Here is a 23,306-nt window from a genome sequence, read left to right on the forward strand (position 1 = left end):
TTATATCTTACTAGGTTCTGATTTTGCTGGAGGGTTCTCTTAAAATTAGTTCATCAGATAGTCAGAAGTAAAGAATGGGAAACTCTGTGTCCAGCTATCTGGCAGGAAAGGGGTGTTGTCCCTTTAAGGGCTCTCTTCAACAGTGGGTGAAGGGAGAAAGGGATGAACAGAAAGGACAGGAAGACTTTGGAAGCAAGTTTTTTTTACTATAGTAATTAAAATTAAAAGGTGTATTTTAGATAATGGTGGTCTTTTGAAGGATTTATTTAAAAAACTATATGTCTGAAGATCCAAGCATTTAAGGCTAAAGATGATTGTTCATCTAAAAATCTGTGCAAGGATTTTTTAGAGATGTGATTTTATAATCTTCACCAACTCACTAATGAAATATTTTTAAAGCAAATTTTAAACTAAGGTCCTGTAGACTAACATGTTCTGAGTAAATATTACAGTAATGCACAACTGTTTTTGTCAGTAAATTCAGAAACTGACAGTCTATACCAGGGCCGGCTCCAGGCACCAGGCAACCAAGCACGTGCTTGGGGCGGCACCTGGTAAGGGGCGGCCAATCTTGGGGGGGCGGCGCGGCGCTCAGCGGGGGGAGCGGTTCCGGCAGCACGGTGCTCGGTGGGGGGGGGGTTGGCGGTGCTCCGCGTGGAGGGGGCTTCAGCAGTGCAGCGCTCCGCGTGGGGCGGAGGTGTTCGGCACCGCGGCGCTCGGCGGGGGTTTTGGCGGCGCTCCACGGTGGCATGGGTGTTCGGCAGCGGGGTGGGGGCTGTTCGGTGGTGCGGCACTCGCAGGGGTTTCTGCGGCGCAGCGCTCAGCGGGGGGTGTTCGGCAGCGCCCTGCGCGGGGGAGTTCAGCAGCGCGGCGGAGGGTGGGGGGTGTTCGGCGGCGAGACGCTCGGCGGGGGGGTTTCGGCGGCGCGGCACTCGGTGGGGGGGTGTTACGGCGGGACGGCGCTTTTTTTTGCTGCTTGGGGCGGCAAAAAAGTTAGAGCCGGCCCTGGTCTATACCTGGGGGTTGGCAAATGCCTGTTAAATGGCTTCATTACCACTTGAATGGCTCTTTAACAGTTTCAGTGTTGTGCTAATAGGTCTGGCAGGCTGGAAGGCTTTTTCACTTTTAAGTTACTAGATCTCCTCCGGAATAAGAGTCACCAGGCTGCTGCAGCTAGCTGTGGGAGCCTGCAGGAAGGGTCAGAACAGGGATAGGAATAGCCGGGAGAGTGGACACTAAGACCCAGTGGTGCCCCAAATTTCCAGGTGTCCTACGCAGCCGCGTATACTGTGTATACCTAGAACATAAGAACGGCCATACTGGGTCAGACCAAAGGTCCATCAAGCCCAGTATCCTGTCCTCTGACAGTGGCCAATGGCAGGTGCCCCAAAGGGAATGAACAGACAGGTTATCATCAAGTGATCCATGCCCTGTCACCCAATCCTAGCTTATGGCAAACAGAGGCTAGGGACACCATACCTGCCCATCCTGGCAAATAGCCATTGATGGACCTATCTTCCATGTATCTATCTAGCTCCCCTTTGAACCCCGTTATAGTATTGGCCTTCACAACACCCTCTGGCAAGGAGTGTTTTTACCTAGGGATGGCCCTGCCAATAACCAATACAGACTGGACTAAATCCTAATCCCATTGATGTCAGTGGGATTAGGATTTAACCCAGTCTGCATTGGTTGTTGGTGTAACCATTTTCAGAACATCTGTACAGATCAATCAGGAAAGGCTTCCACTACTCAACTGGAATAGTGAACTCTAGCCCTGATTCAGCAAAGTACTTAAGCATGTGCCTAACTTTAGAATTCAAGTAGTCCCAGTAAAGTCAATGCACATGCACAATTACCTTGCTGAATCAGGATCCCATGAAGTCCAATTCCTGTTCAGTCTTAGCAGCTTTAATAGTGACCAGAGAGTGAAAGCCAAAATCAGAGGTGATGTGTGAAGTATTGTAAATTAGATCAATTAGACTCAGGGTATGTCTAAACTACAAACTTTAGCCATCGCAAGGTATGTCAGCATGAAGATGCCACAGTCATTTCGCTTTTGCGCGTGCATAGTTGGTGCAGTCCAAGGCCAGCATCAGCAGTACCACTACTATGGACCTCGCGCCAGGGCCTAGTCGGGAAGTAAAGAAGCACGCACATAAGCATGGCAGTAAGGCTTCCTCTAAGCTAAGAAGGGAGAGACCCCTTCCATGAGTTCCAGTCATGGGGATGAAGCAGACCCTAAAGCGCACAAACACAAAAAGAAGCTTCATAAATCAATGGATCCGCCAGTACTGAGTGCAGATTTGTACACACAGTCAACATCGTCATCCCTCAGAACCAGAGAGCCATCCATTCCGGGAAAGATCACCGCTCCGCTTCCGGGGACTGAGAAATTGCCCTTGTTTCTGGGGAGGTCAGGAAAAGCACTATAACCCCAGGAAGTGTTTAGCTGGGAAAGCCATGGTCCCCACAACTTCTAGGGCCTTTTACTTCCAGGGAGACACTATATACGACACCAGACACGCCACATCTGAAGCACTCTTCACTCCCACTCTGGCAGTATACACACTTCCACTCGCTCCAACAGTACTGCTGATGGAACAGGTGTCCGAGTTTTCATCTTTGGAGGACTCAGATGAGGATCAGGGACCGTCCATCCCTTCCTGCCACTATGAGTACCAACAGAGGCCTTCTACAACTTGGCAGTATCCTCCATTCCAGCTGCTGCAGAGCCACTGATTTCCTGTGCCATGGGGCCTCCTCAGCACCCATCAGATCCATCCTCCTGGCCCTATTGGGGATCCTGGCCCCAATACTCTCCCTCGGAACCCATCCATTCTATAAAGGAGGTTTCACCTATTTCACCATCTTGGGTGCCTTCGAGTAGACGCTCTGAATCAGTAATGGAAGATGAGCCGCTCAGACCGGATCCAACAATACCACCGGAACAGGAGAGATAACCATCATCCTCTCCTGATGTGGCAGTAGCTTCAACACCCCCCCCCCCATCTCCTGATGACTACCGACAATTCCAGGATCTCTTGCATAGACTGCCTAGAGAACTTCACATTCCCCTGGAGAAGATCCAAGACACTCAGCAAAAGCTGCTGGATATACTTCACTCACCGAGGCCAACCACAGTCGCTCTCCCAATCAACTATGCCATCATCGAGCCAGCTCACACAGTTTGGCATATGTTGGCCACATGTACACTTACATCAAAGCGGCAGAAAAAAGATACTATGTACCAGCCAAGGACTCTGAGTACATAGTACTCTCACTCTCACCTCCCAATTCACTTGTGGCCCAGGCAGCAATGGAACAGGTGAGGCAACAGTAGCCACACTTCCCCCCACCTGACAGGGAGGGCAAGGAGCTTTTAGGCTGCAAAAAGGACTGGACCTTTTAGGCTGCAAAATCTTTTCTTCAGCCAACCTTCAATTCAGGATTTCGCATTATCAGGCATTCTTTGCTGGATCCGATTTCCTGAATTACAGCAAATTGGAGGACTTGTTGAGAAACTGATGTAACTGGACCGGGCCCGCTTCCAGTGAATAACTGAGGAGGGGAAGCTGGTAGTGATGCCCTCACAACAGAAACCTCATCGTGCTCAGTGGCCACAGGCATTGTCATAAGGAGGCAGTTGTGGCTCCATTCCACTGGTTTTCCCAGGGAGGTACAAAATACCATCGAAGACCTCCCATTTGATGAATCCTGTCTTTTCAACCAGAAAACGGACTATTCCCTCCACACCCTCAAGGATTCGAGAGCTACACTCTTCCTTGGGTATTTACACACTGGCACCGAAACACAAGTTCTACTGCCTGCAGCCCACACAGCATTACAGAACCTCCCATTTTTTCCATCAACAGCCTTATGAACCATCAAGGAAGTGTCAGATGACTCAAAGATCACATCCTCCAGGACCACCCTCGAAGTCTTCCTCCTCCCAAATGCAACTCCCCCCCAGAAGAGGTATTTCTGAGGAACCCTAGCGTGCTGTCAACCACCTTGCCTGCTGCCACACAACCACCCCACCCACTTCGGGGGTTGTCTAGCACTCTTTTTACCAGCTTGGAGTCCAATAACAAAAGACAAATCAGTGGTAAATGTCATCCACTATGGCTATACGATTGAGTTCATTATGCTACCTCATCCACAACCCTCTCCCTGATCCCTCCTCAGGGACCACTCTCACAACAGCATCCTCGCCCTGGAGGTGGACTCCTTACTACAAAGAGGTGTGATAGAGTGTGTTCCTCCAGACTATCAAGGGATGGGGTTCAATTCAGCTTACTTCCTGATACCCAAAATGAAGGGTGGGTGGAGACCAATCCTGGATCTCCATTGTCTCAATCGCTTCATCTGCAAACCCGTTTCATGTGGTCACCTTAGCAGCCATCATTAGAAGAAGGCACATGGCTTTTGATATGTAGGATGCTTATTTTCACATAGACGTCCATCCGGCCCACAGATGGTTCCTGAGGTTTAAAATAGGCCCTCAGCACTTTCAATACAGGGTCCTGCCATTTGGACTCACCACTGCTCCCTTCACCAAAGTTTTCTCTGTCATGGCAGCCTACCTCAAGCATTATGGGGTCCTTGTATTCCCCTATCTTGACAACTGGCTCCTGGTAGTGCAGTCCAGAGAAAAAGCCTGGATTTCAACCTCCATGTTGCTCAGACTCCTTTACTCCTTCAGAGTCTTTAGCTGAAGCCTCCTGGATGGGGCAGACAGCAATTGACACAGTCTGGGGGCTCTGACCCTCGGTCCCCTTTCTCCCATTGTCCTCAGACAAGACAGTCATCACCGATGTGTCCCTCATAGGATGGGGAGCACACATGGGAGATAGCATGAACCCCTTGGGAATCCAGGATGCACATCAACATTCTGGAACTCAGGACTGTAAAGAAGGCATGCCAAGCATTTCTCCCATCCATTCGCTCCCATCATGTTCTTATCATGTCGGAGAATGCCACCACCATTTACTACATCAACAAACAAGGGGGCACGAAGTCAACTGCTTTGTGTGTGGAGGCAGTCAATCTATGGAATTGGTGCATTGCCCACAAGATCCTGTTATCTGCAGCCTATCTTCCGGGGACTTAGAACGTAATTGCAGACTCACTCAGCTGACGATTCGTGACCGATCATGAGTGGGAATTCCATGACAGCGCAGTAAGCAACATCTTCAACCAATGGGGGACTCCAACCAGGGACTCTTCACCTCCCCCGTCAACAAGTGCAGCATGTACTGCTCCAGGGGAGGTATTGGTCCCCACTCACAAGGTGGTGCATTCATTCTCCACTGGTCAGACAAGATCAGCTACACCTTCTGCCCTCTACCACTCCTGCCATGAGTACTCCACAAGATCAGGTGGGATAGAGCAACAGTCATCCTGATTGCCCCACTCGGACGCAGACAGTTCTGGTTTCCCAACCTTCTCCAAATGTCAGCTTACCCTCCACTTCCCATCCCCGCTTTCCCTGAGCTACTGACTCAACACAGCAGCAAGATTAAACATTCTGATCCACAGACACTTCACCTCAGAGCATGGTATTTGGATGGGCATCTTCTCTACAACAGGTGTGTTTATCAGAAGTGCAAGACATCCTCTCGAGCAGCAGGAAGGAGTCCATTCGGCGTTCTGACCGGGCCAAGTGGAACTGCTTTGCCTCCTGGGCCCAACAGAAAGGGCTTTCCCCAGAACAGGTGGAGATTCCCCTTCTTTTGAATGACCTCCTGTCCTTGAAGGCATCGGGTCTCGCCCTCAACTCTTTCAAGGACCATCTAGCAGCAGTTAGCACTTTCCACCCCACCTCCAATGGAAGGACACTCCACATTTACACACCCATTGACTGCTAGGTTTTGGAAGGGCCTCATCAGAACCTTCCCACCAGTACAACCTATTGCCCCCCAATGGGACCTTAACCTAATTCTGCTGGCACTAATGAAGCAGGTCTTTGAGCTGCTAGCTTCCTGCTATATGTCCCTCCTTTCCATGAAAGTCACCTTCCTTGTGGCTACCAGTTTGGCAAGAAGGGTAGCTGAACCTGGGGCCATGATGGCAGACCCACCTTTCACCACTTTCCATAAGGATAAAGTCTCCCTGCGTCCCAAGTTTCTGCCAAAGGTCATATCCCAGTTTTATATCAATCAAACCATCCACTTACCCATTTTCTTTCTGAAACCTCACACCTTGGAATAGGAGTGACAACTTCACTCCCTCGACAGCTGTTGGGCCTTGGCCTTCTACTTGCAGAGGACAAGACTGGTCATGAAATCTCCTAGATTGTTTGTCACAATATCCAAGAGGGTTAAGGGACAGGCAATCTCTACAAAGACTCTCCAATGGGGGAGATACACTATGCTATCAGTTGTTGGGAGTGCCTCCATCCCCTCGAGTGAGGGCCCATTTCATGAGATCCCAGGCTTCAACCGCAGCCACTCTCCATGATGTGCTGTTTTGGGACATACGTAGAGCGGCCATGTGGAGTTCAGTATATATCTTTGTGAGGCATTATGCCTTGTTGAAGGACTCTGCGACGGATGCATTTGGCGCAGCTGTCCTCCACTCAACCATTCCATCCTCACCTTTTTCACCCTCCTCCAACTTAGGTACTGCTTGTTAATCGCCCTCAGTGGAATACAATAAGGATCATCACTTGAAGAAGAGGAGATTACTTACCTGTAACTCGAGGTTCTTCAAGATGTATGTTCCCTATCTGTATTCCACTTCCTGCCCTCCTTGCTCTCGGCTGCAGATCTCTTGGATTTGCAGTGGAATAGGAACTGGAGATGTGGTCAGTCCGCCCCACCCTTTAGCACCTCTGATGAAACCATGAGATAAGCCAAGGGTGCATGCGCGGACCAACAGACATTACTACTTGAAAAATCTCCAGCTCCGGATGCATGGTGCGCATGTGTAAACCCTCAGTGGAATACGGATAGGGACCACACATCTCAAAGAACCTCCAGTTATAGGTAAGTAACCTCCTCTTGCCATTGGGAATATTGAAATGCCAGTAGCGATCCTGGGCGACCCAGCCTACCCCTTGCTCCCCTGGCTCATGAAGCTGTACACTGGCCACCTTGACAGCACCAAGAAACGATTTAACTACCAGCTCAGCAGGTGAAGAATGACAGTTGAATGTGCTTTTGGTAGATTGAAGGGATGCTGGCATTGTCTACTCACAAGATTGGATCTCAGTGAAAAAAAATCCCAATGGTTATAGCTGCCTGCTGTGTGCTGCATAATATCTGTGAAGCAAAGAGGGGGAAATTGCTGCCGGGGTGGAGCGCGGAGGTGGAGTGGCTGTCTGCTGAGTTTGAACAGCCAGACACAAGGGCTATAAGAAGAGCTCAATGTGGGGCTGATCGCGGAGCAGCAGCTACCGGCGGTACTCCCGCTCCTTCGTGCCGGGATCACAGTCTCGTGGTTGGCACCGTTCCCGATGCCACTGTTCCTCCCGGTCCCAGAACAGCGGCAGGTCGTATGCCAGCTCGGCCTCCCTTCGTAGTCGTCAGTCAATGGGACAGGCTAGTCAGGCTGAACAGCCCGCTTTGCTGGTGCCACAGCAGGTGCAGTGGCACCAGGCTCCTTGGCCGGCACCGTGAAACCAATGGGCCCCGTGGCCCCCGACACAGCCCCCGGTGGTGGCTCACTTGGTGGCCAGAGCCTCGGAGAGACTGTTGGCCCTTCTAGCTCAGCCTCCCAGAAAGGAGTCGGTGGAGCGTTTATCCCCGGTTCTGCACCCCAAGTGGTGGGACCTCTGGCACTGGTGGGTACGCAGAGTACCGCACCACCATCCTCATCCTCCCCTGATGAGGCAATTACGGCCCCTTTTCCACCTGTTCCGCAGGAGGACTCTAAGGCCCACCAGGTACTGTTGAAAAGGGGGGCATCGAGCCTTAACCTTCAAGCTGAGGACGTGGAGGAACCCTCTGACTCCCTCTTCAGTGTCCTCTCAGCCTCGGCACTGGGCAGGGTGGCCCTCCCACTCCACAAAGGAGTTCAATTTGTGGGGCTCTCTGTCCAAATTCGAGGACTACCTCCAGGAGCATGACAAGGAGTTCAAAGCTCTGGTGGAGGAGGGTACAGCGGCTGCCAGGGCGACCCTGCAGGCAGCGTCGGATGCCGCAGATACGGCTTCAAGGTTTGTGGCCTCCGCGGTGTCCATGAGGAGGGCGTTGTGGCTCCTGTTGTGCTGTCCAGCAAGGCACATAACTCCTTGCAGGACCTTCTGTTCAATGGCAAGGCCCTCTTTGCAGAACAGACGGACGTGAAATTGCACGGCCTGAAAGATTCCCGCACAACTCTTAAGACACTTCGCCTCTATGTCCCGGCTCCAGCCAGGACCAAGTTTAAGCCTCAGCAGACTCCCACCCAGGCCACCCACTCTAAATACGAGCCCCCTTGTAAAAAGTCATGGGACTATAAGAAACACCCGCAGAGGCTGTCCTGGTCTGCCCCCCAGCCTGGGCCTTCCAAGGGCAAACAGGCGGAAAATGTCAGTTTTGACGGGATGCCGAGGAGCGACTTACCAGTTCATACCAGGGATCCATCCGCAATAAAGCTTCCCTTCTCCAACCAGTTGTGTACTTTTCTCCCGGAGTGGTCGTGGCTGACCTTGGACCGTTGGGTCCTCAACACCGTCTCCCAGGGCTACACCCTCCAGTTTACGTCTACCCCACCCAATCACCCTCCGTCCCTGTCCCTCCTGGGGGACCCGCCTCACGAGGCCCTGCTTGAGCAGGAGATGGGGTGGCTCCTTGGCCTATGAGTGTGGAAGTGGTGCCAGCAGAGTTCAGACACAAGGGGTACTACTCCCATTATTTCCTTATCCTGAAGGCCAAAGGGGGGCTCAGGCCCATCTTGGACCTGCGAGGCCTGAATCAGTACATGGTAAAGCTCAAGTTTCACATGGTCTCTCTGGCCTCCATCATCCCCTCCCTGGATCCCGGGGACTGGTTTGCCGCCCTTGATCTGCAGGACACGTACTTCCACATTCATTTATTCGAGGGGCACAGGTCTTTCCTCCATTTCATGGTTGGGCAGGAACACTACCAATTTACGGTCCTCCCGTTTGGCCTGTCCACTGCTCCAAGGGTGTTCACAAAGTGCATGTCTGTGGTGGCGGCCTACCTCAGACATCGTGGGGTTCAGATCTTCCCCTATCTCAACGACTGGCTGGTCAAAGGCAGCTCCAGGTCGCAGATGCGGGATCACGTGGTGCTCCTCCTGTCCACTTGTGCCACCCTGGGCCCGTTGGTAAACCACACCAAGTCCACGTTAGTCCCGGTGCAGCGCATAGAGTTCATCAGGGCAGTCCTGGATGCAACATCGGTCAGGGCCTCCCTCCCACCGGACAGATTCAAGACCCTAAAAGGACTCAATCGACACAATCACAAGGTTCCCCGTGACCACAGCCAGAGTATGCCTCCAGCTCCCGGGTCACATGTCGGCGTGCACATATGTGGTTCACCACGCCAGACTCAGGATGAGGCCCCTCCAGCTCTGGTTAGCCTCAGTGTTCTCCCAGTCCAGAGACAGGATGGACAAAGTCCTCACTGTGCCCGAACCGGTGATCATCTCCCTACAATGGTGGTCCTCCCAGGGGAACATGCTCCATGGGGTTCCATTCAGGGGCAAGCCCCCATCAGTGGAGCTGGTGTCCGACGCATTGGACCAGGGGTGGGGAGCCCATGTGGGGAATGTTCAGACCGAAGGTCTGTGGTCTTCGCAGGACCTTGTCCTGCATATAAACGTCAAGGAGCTCAGGGCAGTCCGTCTGGCATACGTGGCCTTCCACTCGCACCTGGAGGGCAGAGTGGTCAGGGTTCTCACGGACAACACGGCCTCGATGTTTTACATCAACAGGCAAGGCAGGGCCTGCTCCTCTGTCCTCTGCCAGGAAGCCCTCAGGCTGTGGGACTTCTGTATAGCCCACGACATTTGCCTACAAGCCCACCACTTACCAGGCGCCCGGAACTCGCAGGTGGATCGCCTGAGCCGAGACTTCTCCTCTCAGCATGAGTGGTCACTACACCCAGAGATGGTGCACAGGATTTTCGAAGAGTGGGGAACTCGCCAGGTGGACCTGTTCACGACTCAGCAGAACTGCCAGTCTCCCCGCTTCTGCTCCAGGGGGGTTTGGGTGTGGACGTCATCTCTGTTGCCTTCTTCCTATCCTGGTCGGGCCAGCTTCTCTATGCCTTCCCCCCGATCCCGCTGATTGGCAAGGTCTTAGAGAAGATAAAAACGGACAGGGCCCGGGTCCTCCTGGTTGCCTTGGCATGGCCCAGGCAACATTAGTACGGGACTCTCACGAGCCTGGCAGTCGCCCCACCGTTGCCATCCTGCCTGGACCTGCTCTCCCAGGACCAGGGCCGCCTCCTCCACCGCAACCTAGCGGCACTCCACCTCACGGCGTGGCTGCTCAATGGTTAGGCCAGGAGGAAAGGACATGCTCGGAAGGGTGATTCCGTGACAACTGGTGGGAGAAGTGGGATAAACTGCACCCCGTGGACAGAGCATCCTGCAGTAAGTGACTGGGGAGCAGTAAAACGAAGGGGGATTAGCGAGAGATGGGCCTGCTGAAGGCTCCGAGATGTGCAGTTCCAGGAGGTGGAGGAGCTTATGGCTTAACCCCGAGAGAGAGTGGACCCCCGAGAAGGGCTGTCGCACTGAAGGGGTTCCTCGCAGGGATCGTGGGGAGCTGAGACAGCACAGGCCTATGAGTCCATGACCACTTGGGAACAGTGTGGAGATGGCCTATAACCATCTCCTTAAGAAGGACATTGTAGAGCTGTGCAGAGAGAGAGGGCTGTGCATTGAAAAGCTCACTAAAGCACAGCTGATTGCTCAGTTGGAAGAGGAGGATTGCTCTAAGGAGCCAGCTCCTGACCCAGCTGGGGCCACAAGAGAGGCTGGGAGCAGCCAGGCAGCCCCAGGGCCTGCACCGATTCTTGACCCAGCTGGGGGCGCGAGAGAGGCTGGGAGCAGCCAGGCAGCCCCAGGGCCCGCATCAGCTCCTGACCCAGCTGGAGCCGCAAGAGAGGCTGGGAGCAGCCGGGTGTCCCGGAGACCCATGTCCCCGACCAGCAGGGGGTCTCCACTGCGTTCCCTGTCGGTGGATCTGAGATGGATGAAATTGGATCTGAGATCGAAGGAGTCAAAGGACCATGAGAGACAGGGAAGGCATGAAGCAGAACGGCAGGAGAGACAGAGGCAGCATGTACTGGTGATGGCTGAGCTGAGAGGCAGAAGGACCCACCCAGGGGTGAGTGGGGATGGACCCTGGGGTGCCAATTCCACAAGGAACCTTAGCTAACAGCCAGTTGGCTTTTAGCTCATGCGGTAGAGGCTCATGCACTAAGCTCCAGAGGTCCCCGGTTCGATCCCACCCGCTGATGACTGGGGTCTATCGGTGTTACACAGACATAGGAGGGGTTGGGCTGGCTGGTAATTTGGGTTCTCCAAGATATCGGCAGTGACCTCCTGTTGGGGGATGACTGTGTCTCTTTGGGACAGGATCCAGGGCCTGCTCCTGTAACAGCCGAGGATTTGAATTTGAATCCAGGGAACCAATTGGCTGAGACTGAAGCGGTCAGTGAAAATGCAAATGACCTGGCTGGCAGGGGGAGGAGCTGCTAAACTCGGGATACCTGCTTGTCTGTAACCAGAGCCCTGGAGCTGAGTGAGACAAAGATATTTTGTTTAATATCTTTATTAATGATCTGGAGGATGGTGTGGACTGCACTCTCAGCAAGTTTGCCGATGACACTAAACTAGGAGGTGTGGTAGATACACTAGAGGGTAGGGATCGGATACAGAGGGACCTAGACAAATTAGAGGATTGGGCCAAAAGAAACCTGATGAGGTTCAACAAGGACAAGTGCAGAGTCCTGCACTTAGGACGGAAGAATCCCATGCACAGCTACAGACTAGGGACCGAATGGCTAGGTAGCAGTTCTGCAGAAAAGGACCTAGGGGTCACAGTGGACGAGAAGCTGGATATGAGTCAACAGTGTGCTCTTGTTGCCAAGAAGGCTAACGGCATTTTGGGCTGTATAAGTAGGGGCATTGCCAGCAGATCGAGGGACGTGATCGTTCCCCTTTATTCGACATTGGTGAGGCCTCATCTGGAGTACTGTGTCCAGTTTTGGGCCCCACACTACAAGAAGGATGTGGAAAAATTGGAAAGAGTCCAGCGGAGGGCAACAAAAATGATTAGGGGTCTGGAGCGCATGACTTATGAGGAGAGGCTGAGGGAACTGGGATTGTTTAGTCTCCAGAAGAGAAGAATGAGGGGGGATTTGATAGCAGCCTTCAACTACCTGAAGGGGGGTTCCAAAGAGGATGGAACTCGGCTGTTCTCAATGGTGGCAGATGACAGAACAAGGAGCAATGGTCTCAAGTTGCAGTGGGGGAGGTCTAGGTTGGATATTAGGAAACACTATTTCACTAGGAGGGTGGTGAAGCACTGGAATGCGTTACCTAGGGAGGTGGTGGAGTCTCCTTCCTTGGAGGTTTTTAAGGCCCGGCTTGACAAAGCCCTGGCTGGGATGATTTAGTTGGGAATTGGTCCTGCTTTGAGCAGGGGGTTGGACTAGATGACCTCCTGAGGTCCCTTCCAACCCTGATATTCTATGATTCTGTGATTGATTCTATGAGACAGAGAGATACTTCCTACCCCCCGCACGTGGGGGAGGTTGCTCATGGTGGCTCTGATGCTATGAGCAAAGCAGTGGGCTCGCTGCCTGCCCTCACTGGCACAGCAGGGGCAAAGCTGAGCCCAGGAGGATTAGAGACCCCAGCTAAGTGTGGGGAACCACAGCCAGGGCAAGACACCTGCTAACCAGGGCTGCCTTGTCCAGAGGTGCAAAAAGTCCAGGACAAGGATAAAGCAGCCTTCAGACACCTGCCTGCCATAGAGGAGCCTTTTCAGAAGGTGGCCCTGGACTTGGTGAGGGACGAATGGGAGGGGAAGACTTCCCCTGATGGAGAATCAGTGATGGAGTATGTACTGACTTTCCTGGAAAAGCTCGTTGAGCTCATGGGTCTGGCCAGGGAGAACCTAGCCAGGGCCCAAGGGAGGCAGAAGGTCTGGTACAACCGCTCAGCCTATGGCACCGGGGACCAGGTGAGGGTTCTCATCCTGGTGAGGAAAAATAAGCTGCAAGCTGCCTGGGACAGGCCCTTCAAGGTGAACAAGCAGCTGAATGAGGAGAATGATGTGGTGGAACTGCCCAACCAGACTCACAGCCACCAAGGGGAGCAGGTCAACATGGAGCCTTACTGTGACAGGGAAAGGCTGGTACTGGCCATGTGTGGCCAGTGGGAGAAAGGGGAAGATCCCCTGGTGGGTCTCTTCCTGAGACAGGAGCCGGCCCCTTGCTGGAATAAATTTCCCTTTCTGACCAGCTAGCCCCTGCCAAGCAGGCAGAGATCAGAGAGATGCTGCATTCGTACCAACAGCTGTTTTCCAACCAGCCTGGGCTCACTAACCGAGCTGTCCACTGGGTGGAGACAGGAGCCGGCCCTCCCATCAGGTGTTCCCCATTTAGAGTAACTGGGAACGCAGCCCAGGCCCTGGAGGGAGAGGTCATGCTGGCTTTCGGGGTGATCCAGCCATCCACCAGCCCCGGGGGCCCCTCCCATGGTGCTGGTCCCCAGGAAAGCTGGGTCAATCTGATTCTGTGTGGCCTAACAGAATTTCAATGTATGGTGCCTGCCCATACCTAGGCCTGATGAGATCCTAGACAAGTTGGGGGGGTCTCGATACCCCATGACCAGGGATCTCACCAAAGGCTACTGGCAGATGCCTTTAGATCTAGATGCCAGGTTGAAACCTGCTTTTGTCACCCCTTTGGGGCTGTACAAGTCCTTGGTCCTACCTTTCAGGCTCAAGGAGGTGCCGGTCACCTACCAACGCCTGGTGGATCAGGGGGATGGAGAATTCTACCCTAGCATACATTGATGCTATTTGTGCCATTAGCCAGACCTGGGAGGACCATGTGTCCCAGGTGAAGACGAGGCTGAGTCGCCTCCAGGATGCAGGCCTGACTAAAAGCTGGGATGTGCAAGGTGGGGATGGCAGAGGTGTCGTACCTGGGCCACAAGGTGGGGAGCGGCTGCCTAAAGCCAGAGCCAGCCAAGGTGGGGGCAATCAGAGACTGGCCTTCTCCCCAGACTAAGAAACAGGCCCAGGCCTTTATTGGGATGGTGGGGCAGTACCGGAGGTTTGTGCCCCACTTTAGCTCTGTGTCAGCTCCCATCACTGAGCTATGCAAGAAGGGTAAGCTAGACAAGCTGGTCTGGACTGAGCAGTGCCAGAGGGCTCTCTGCATGCTGAAGAAGGTCAAGGACCCAGTGCTGGGAAACTCAGACTTTGACAAGCCCTTTATGGTGTTCACCGATGCCCCAGACACAGGGCTGGGCGTGGTGCAGAGGCAGGCCAATGCAAAGGGGGAGAAACGCCCCATCATGTACCTGAGCAGGAAGCTGCTGCCCTGAGAGCAGGGCTATGCAGCCATAGAGAAGGAATGCCTGACCATGGAGTGGGCTCTTAAAAGGCTGCAGCTGGATCTATTTGGGTGGCACTTCACTGTGTACCTGGACCACTCGCCCTGCCGTGGCTGCACCAGATGAGAGGGGCCAATGCCAAGCTCCTGAGATGGAGTCTGTCCTTCCAGGATTATGAGATGGAGGTGGTCCATGTGCTCCCCCAGAGTCCTGACTGGCTTCGTAGGGAGTAGTTCCAGAGCATCGCCCTGGTGACTCCGTGACAATCACCTACTTATTAAAGATCTGTGCCAAGTGCATTCTATCACCAAAGAGGTGTAGGGCCTCCCAGAGAGAGGCAGCATTTTCAGAAAAAGAGACTTTCTACATTAGCAACCCATACTCTCAGATTACATCAACTCATAAACAACCATTTTGACAGATTGCTCAAGAATTGCAGTGCCACTTTTCAGGATCTAGACTTTTGCATCCTTCCTTTCAGAAATCAGCCAAACTTCTTCCAAAATATATTGGACTTCAATTACACCAGACCATTGGGTACTAGAAATAGTATCAGTCAGATACTCCATCCAGTTTGAACTAAAAATCAACAAAGAAAAGTCCAGACTGACACCAATACAAAGAATAGAATTTACAGGAGCTGTTATAGATTCTAGAGCTGTTATAAATTCTATAACAGCCAGAGCATATCTGCCTCAGGACATATTCAAGAACATGTCCACTGTCATATTGCAGATTCAGTCAAATCCAAACACCAAAGTGATGACTTCCCCAAGTCTTCGTGGACTTATGGCACCTTCCTTGCATGCAGGTTTGGCTAAAATCAGTTTATGTTCGGAGCAGGCATTGCTTAGCTATGCCTCTTTTAGTACCACGAAATGTACTAATTTCCCTAGATTGGTGGGAAGATTCCAAATGTGTGTGAAAGAGGCTAATGTTTGCACCACACCTTCCATCCAGAACCATAGTGACAGATGCTTCCCTCTGGGGGGCACACATGGATCATTGCAGTGTGCAAGGCCTTTGGATTCCAGACAAAGATCAACTGCATATATATGTGTTGCAGGTCAGAACAGTTCACAGAGCCTGCTCGGTATTCCTTCCATGTATTCAAGGTCAATCAAAGTCAAATCATGACGGACAACACGACTGCCATGTTCTATATAAACAGACAGGGAGGTGCAAGGTCATCTTTGTTGTGTCAGGAGGAAGTTTGACGATGGAACTGATGTATCCGTTATCAGATATCCCTTACTGTGGTTCGCTTCCCAGGTCTGTAGAATATCTTGGCAGACAGGCTGAGCAAACATTTTTCATCCAACCATGGATGGGAGGTCAAGGACTTGGTCATACACAGTATCGTCAGGGATTTTTTGAGGAAAAAATGTTCTGTCTGAAAAATTTTACTGAGCATTAGTCCTTTGACATTTGGATACTGCAGTAGAGAAGGAACTGAGTGGCGGCTGGGCCACTCCATTCTTTATGCTCTCAGTGCAGAGCACAAGGACACTCAAGGCACATGCACAGCCCCAACAGAAACTACTGGCCAAAAAAACATGCACATGTGCACTACCAGCAGTGGAATATATACATAGACAACACATTTCAAAGAACTCCAGTTACTGTACTGAGAAGTAGCCTCTCTTTCTGTGATCTAATGACAACATAGTTATGAAAGCTCTAATTTCTAGTTGCTTCTTGTAGTGTCCAAAAAGGTGTTACCATCTGATTGTTACTTGGTGGCCTATATGAAATGAATATGGTAGCCTGAGTAAAGTCTTTAGTGAACAAGTGTCAAATCATGAAATCACCACCACAATTGTCACTAATTGGCCCTTTAGTTAGCAATCTCAGCAGAGAAGGTGAACAGCAAATGGGCCAAGGAAACTGAATACCCTCTTACTCCTAGAGGTGGGGCCCTCATGTTCAGGGCTGAGCACCTGAAAGGATGGAGAAGGATGGAGAAGCTTCCACTTCTACCCGTGCTCTACCTAGTCCGTGCACAAATAGAGGATGTCATATCTACAGAGCTGCCAGCTTGGCACCTTTCACCACCAATAATTTCAATAAAAAATTGTTTTAAAGGTTTGGATAATTTTATTACCATAACAGAATAATAATGTTGCTTACAGCGTACGTGCTGAAATAAGGCTAATCAAACCTTATGCTTCTGGGTGGAAACTAACTACCGCAGAGTTGGGAAAGCATTAACTCTTCTCTCCCTTCGTCCAGCATTATGCGATTGCTAAAATACAGGATAGGTATTTTCCTCCATTCTGTAAAGAATCAGATAGTAATCTCTTCTGGTGATGTGATTCTGGACTTGATGAATCGATGGAAGTCCTGTGTTCTTATGATTTTCTGTAGGGTCAAGAATGTGATTGGGTACTTTATCATCATCGAAGCAGGGTCCTTTCCGTACTGATAAGGCAAAGCTTGAAGGGATATATGTAGCTTTCTGGAGGTTGAGATAGAATGTGCCCACAACATGTGAATAACAAAGAGGAATAAAGTAAACAACAGAATCACAAATTCTGAAATATCTGGAACTCTAGCACGTTTCTTCTCTGTTCAATTTCCAGTGCATATAGAAAAGAATGAGAAACGTGGAGGAGACGGTCCGACTGATCCTCTTGTAAACAAAGTAAGAAAATAGTTTCTTCACTTCAGAAGTGAATAGTATAATGAATGGAATAAAGTATGTTCTATCGTGTGGCTTGAAGGAATATTAAGGACTGTACAAAGTGAATTCCTCTTGCTGGGGATTCTTCGTGAATCTCCATGTGCGTGTTAATTTTATTTAGGGCTGTCAAGCAATTAAAAAAATTAATCACGATTAATTGCATTGTTAAACAATAACAGAATACCATTTATTTAAATATTTTTGGATGTTTTCTACATTTTCCAATATACTGATTTCAATTACAACACAGAATAGAAAGTGTATAGTGCTCACTTTATATTTATTTTTTATTACAAATATTTGCACTGTAAAAAACAAAAGCATGCTCCACACCTCGTCCCTCTCAGATTTTGGAAGGCACTTCTGATTCTTAAACCTTGGATCGAGTGCTGTAGCTATTTTTAGAAATCTCACATTGGTATTTTCTTTGCGTTTTGTCAAATCTGCTGTGAAAGTGTTCTTAAAATGACCAATATGTGCTGGGTCATCATCCGAGACTGCTATAACATGAAATATATGGCAGAATGAGGGTAAAACAAAGCCAAAGCCAAAGACATACAGTCTCCCCCAAGGAGTTCAGTCACAAATTTAATTAACGCATTATTTTTTAATGAGCATCATCATCATGGAAGCATGTCCTCTGGAATGGTGGCCGAAGCGTGAAGGGGCATACAAATGTTTAGCATATCTGGCACATAAATACCTTGCAACGCTGGCTACAAAAGTGTCATGCGAACGCCTGTTCTCACTTTCAGGTGATGTAAATAAGAAGCAGGCAGCAGCATCTCCTGTAAATGTAAACAAACTTGTTTGTCTTAGTGATTGGCTGAACAAGAAGTAGGACTGAGTGGACTTGTAGGCTCTAAAGTTTTACATTGTTTTGTTTTTGAGAGCAGTTATGTAACAAAAAAATTCTACATTTGTAAGTTGCACTTTCATGATAAAGAGATTGCTCTACAGTACTTGTATGAGGTGAATTGAAAAATACTATTTCTTTTGTTTATCATTTTACAGTGCAAATATTTGTAATAAAAATAATATAAAGTGAGCAGTGTACACTTTGTATTCTGTGTTGTAATAGAAATCAATATATTTGAAAATGTAGAAAAACATCCAAAAACATTTAATAAATTTCATTGGTATTCTATTGTGTAACAGTGCGATTAATCACGATTAATTTTTTTTAGTTAATCATGTGAGTTAACTGCAATTAATTGACAGCCCTAATTTTATTATATTTTGGGATAATACCCTAAAGTCCAGTAGCTTTAAAGTACTGTAAAATCAGCCTCTTGCAATTCTGCACTATCCAAGAAGGAGGGTGGAGAGGGCCTTCTCATGCCAATGCTGTGCTACTTATTGAGTGCAAGAGATTAATTTTAGAGTAAGAGCTTAAGAGAGATTGCCAAACTGTAATCTCACTAACAGACTGTGTGGTTTGGCATCTTCACAAACATCTGTCTGCCGTTTAGCCCGAGATAAGTAAAGCCAGTTAAAGTGACTTCACAAGACCTGTCTGTAAGTCTGTAATAACCTAACAATAGAAATATTTAGATTATGTTGACTATAAAGCAGTCAAAGGCAAAATCTTTTTGTCAATTTTTATTCTTACTAAAACATTGCCATATAGATGTACACATGTGCAGCTTTATGCAGTTAACTATGATGCTGCACTGGGCACTGTCTGTTCTATATTCTATTCTACCTCGTGCTCCTCACTGTAGTTAAGTCAACAGAATTACATTCAGTTTAAAACAACTAAATACTAAAATACTGATTTTTTTATTGTTTTGATGTACTTTGAGGTTAAACAACAGAGGTATGGCCCGGAGACAGATTTAGTGGAAATACAAAAGACTCAGCAGCGGCATTTGACAGACTGGAGTTTTGCTGAACATTATGAGCCACGTCTTCTTCTTCAGGTATTTATGAGCTGTGATTCTCATAGGCACAATAGCTCTGGGGTCTGGTGCATAGAGTGCTAGTAACAGGATACAGAGCATTTTGTGTATTATGTGTAGGGCTGGGGAGGATCCGGTGGTCGTGGTACACATAGGTACCAACGACATGGGGAAGGATAGGAGGGAGATCCTGGAGGCCAAATTTAGGCTGTTAGGTAAGAGATTGAAGTCCAGGACCTCCATGGTAGCATTCTCTGAAATGCTTCCAGTTCCACATGCAGGGCCAGTTAGACAGGCAGAACTGCAGGGTCTCAATGTGTGGATGAGACTGTGGTGTAGGGAGGAGGGGGTTAGATTTATTAGGAACTGGGGAAGCTTTTGGGAGAGGGGGAGCCTATACAGGAAGGATGGGCTCCACCTAAACCAAAACAGAACCAGATTGCTGGCGTTTAAAATTAAAAAGGTGGTAGAACAGTTTTTAAACTAAGGGCTGGGGGAAAGCCGACAGGTGCGGAGGAGCATGTGATTCGGACAGCCCTTGGGGAGGATCTATAAATGGAGATTCCCTATGTCCTAATAAGGAGGAGAGGATGGAAAATGATAAAATACTGGGAGGATCTGATGAGAAAAAGTCAAATGAAAAAAAGTCCCATTCAATTACATCATGCAATAGGGGACAGCCAAAAAATGCCAAGTTTTTAAAATGCTTATATACCAATGCTAGAAGTCTAAATAATAAGATGGGTGAACTAGAGTGCCTAGTATTAAATGAGGATATTGATATAATAGGCATCACAGAAACCAGGTGGAATGAGGATAATCAATGGGACACAGTAATACCAGGGTACAAAATATATCGGAAGGACAGAACAGGTCGTGCTGGTGGGGGAGTGGCACTATATGTGAAAGAAAGCATAGAATCAAATGAAGAAAAAATTGTAAATGAACTAAATTGTACTATAGAATCTCTATGGATAGTAATTCCATGCTTGAAAAATAAGAATATAGCAGTAGGGCTATATTACAGACCACCTGACCAGGATGGTGTTAGTGACTCTGAAATACTCAGGGAGATTAGAGAGGCTATTAAAATAAAAAAATCAATAATAATAATGGGGGATTTCAACTATCCCCATATTGACTGGGTACATATCACCTCAGAAAGGGATGCTGAGATAAAGTTTCTTGACACCTTAAATGACTGCTTCTTGGAACAGCTGGTCCTGGAACCCACAAGAGGAGAGGCAATTCTTAATTTAGTCCTAAGTGGAGCACAGGATCAGGTCCAAGAGGTGAATATAGCTGGACCGCTTGGTAATAGTGACCATAATATAATTAAATTTAACATCCCTGTGGCAGGGAAAACTCCACAGTGGCCCAACACTGTAGCATTTAATTTCAGAAAGGGGAACTACACAAAAATGAGGAGTATAGTGAAACAGAAATTAAAAGCTACAGTACCAAAAGTAAAATCCCTGCAAGCGGCGTGGTAACTTTTTAAAGAACCATAATAGAGGCTCAACTTAAATGTATACCCCAATTTAAAAAACATAGTAAGAGAACCAAAAAAGAGCCACAGTGGTTAAACAACAAAGTAAAAGCAGCAGTGAGAGGCAAAAAGGCATCCTTTAAAAAGTGGAAGACAAATCCTAATGAGGAAAATAGAAAAGAGCATAAACTCTGGCAAATGAAGTGTAAAAATATAATTAGAAAGACCAAAAAAGAATTTGAAGAACAGCTAGTCAAAGACTCCAAAAGTAATAGCAATTATTTTTTTTAATACATCAGAAGCAGAAAGCCTGCTAAACAACCAGTGGGGCCCCTGGACGATCGAGATGCTAAAGGAGCACTCAAAGACGATAAGGCCATTGTGGAGAAACTAAATTAATTCTTTGCATTGGTCTTCACTGTTGAGGATGTGAGGGAGATTCCCAAACCTGAGCCATTCTTTTTGGGTGACAGATCTGAGGAACTGTCCCAAATTGAGGTGTCATTAGAGGAGGTTTTGGAACAAATTGAAAAACTAAACAGTAATAAGTCTCCAGGACCTGATGGTATTCACCCAAGAGTTCTGAAGGAACTCAAATGTGAAATTGCAGGACTACTAACTGTCATCTGTAACCTATCATTTAAAGCAGCTTCTGTACCAAATGACTGGAGGATAGCTAATGTGACACCAATTTTTAAAAAGGGCTCCAGAGGTGACCCTAACAACTACAGGCCAGTAAGCCTCACTTCAGTACCGGGCAAATTGGTTGAAACTATCGTAAAGTACAAAATTGTCAAACACATAGATGAACATAATTTGTTGGGAAATAGTCAACATGTTTTTTGTAAAGGGAAATCATGCCTCACCAGTCTACTAGAATTCTTTGAGGGGGTCAACAAGCATGCGAACAAAGGAGATCCAGTGGATATAGTGTATTTAGATTTTCAGAAAGCCTTTGACAAGGTCCCTCATCAAAGGCTCGTAAGCAAAATAAGCAGTCATGGGAAGGTTCTCTCATGGATTGGTAACTGGTTAAAAGATAGAAAACAAAGGGTAGGAATAAATGCTAGAAATGCTCTTCTCTCTCATTTCCAGGGGTCTGTACTGGGCCTAGTACTATTTAACATATTCATAAATGATCTGGAAAAAGGGGTAAACAGTGAGGTGGCAAAATTTGCAGATGATACAAAACTACTCAAGATAGTTAAGTCCCAGGCAGACTGCAAAAGCTACAAAAGGATCTCACAAAACTGGGTGACTGGGCAACAAAATGGCAGATGAAATTTAATGTTGATAAATGCAAAGTAATGCACATTGGAAAACATAATCCTAACTATACATATACAATGATGGGGTCTAAATTAGCTGTTACCACTCAAGAAAGAGATCTTGGAGTCATTATGGATGGTTCTCTGAAATCATCCACTCAATGTGCAGCGGCAGTCAAAAAAGCGAACAGAATGTTGGGAATCATCAAGAAAGGGATAGATAATAAGACAGAAAATATCATATAGCCTCTATTTAAATCCATAGTATGCCCACACCTTGAATACTGCGTGCAGATGTGGTCACTTGATCTCAAAAAAGAAATATTGGAATTGGAAAAGGTTCAGAAAAGGGCAACAAAAATTATTAGGGGTATAGAAAGGCTTCCGTATGAGGCGAGATTAATAAGATTGGGACTTTTCAGCTTGGAAAAGAGGCGACTAAGGGGGGATATGATAGAGGTCTATAAAATCATGAGTGGTATAGAGAAAGTAAATAAGGAAATGTTATTTATTCCTTCTCATAATACAAGAACCAAGGGTCACCAAATGAAATTAATAGGTAGCAGGATTAAAACAAACACAAGAAAGTATTTTTTCATGCAACATACTGTCAACCTCTGGAACTCCTTGCCGGAGGGTATTATGAAGGCCAATACTATAACGGGGTTCAAAAGTGAGCTAGATAGATTCATGGAAGGTCCATCAATGGCTATTAGCCAGGATGGGCAGGAATAGTGTCCCTAGCCTCTGTTTGCCAGAAGCTGGGATTGGGTGACAGGGCATGGATCACTTGATGATAACCTGTCTGTTCATTCCCTTTGGGGCACCTGCCATTGGCCACTGTCAGAGGACAGGATACTGGGCTTGATGGACCTCTGGTCTGACCCAGTATGGCTGTTCTTATGTTCTTATTTTACTGATAGGACACTGATTCAGATTTGGCCCTGATAAATGGTTACCAAAAGCCATTATTCTTCAACTGCTTTTTGGTGACTTTTACTAAATGAGTTTGTCATTTTAATCTATTTTGTAATTTTGTTCATGACTCAAAAACAGCATTGCAATTGTCCATTTTAGCATTGGAGCCCAGACTGAACATGTGATAGAAGGGACTTTCTTCTTATCCCTAGGATTGGCTTTTCTGTGGCAACAATGACATTGGCTGCAAGGGTTAGGAACGCTTCCCTGCATCCATTTTATGAATAAATGGAAGACTTTAGTGTTCATGACTGTCAGCAAGAACAAAGGGTCCTGTCCTTCAAGTTCTCCATGTGCAGTACTCCCATGGATACATGTGCAGTACTCCCATGGATATGAGAGACCCATAATAGAAATAGGATAATGACTGATATTTATCTTAAAGGAAAGAAAAAACAAGAACTGTAAAAGATTAATCAGAGTGTAGTACTGCAAATACATTGTGGTCTGTTCTT

At 48.1% G+C, this 23,306-nt stretch overlaps 1 protein-coding gene across 1 annotated transcript in view; it reads left to right on the forward strand.

Moving 5' to 3' along the window:
- The window catches only part of SPAG17 (sperm associated antigen 17), a 276,008-nt gene that overhangs the window by 141,439 nt on the left and 111,263 nt on the right, over positions 1–23,306 (forward strand). Inside the window, exons 15-16 of the mRNA XM_065399127.1 lie at positions 17,115–17,176; positions 19,033–19,137. Of these exons, the coding sequence (XP_065255199.1) occupies positions 17,115–17,176; positions 19,033–19,137 (167 nt within the window). The remainder of the gene's footprint in view (positions 1–17,114; positions 17,177–19,032; positions 19,138–23,306) is intronic.

This window comes from Emys orbicularis, chromosome 1 (genome assembly GCF_028017835.1).
Source record: "Emys orbicularis isolate rEmyOrb1 chromosome 1, rEmyOrb1.hap1, whole genome shotgun sequence".
Lineage (NCBI taxonomy): Eukaryota > Metazoa > Chordata > Testudines > Emydidae > Emys > Emys orbicularis.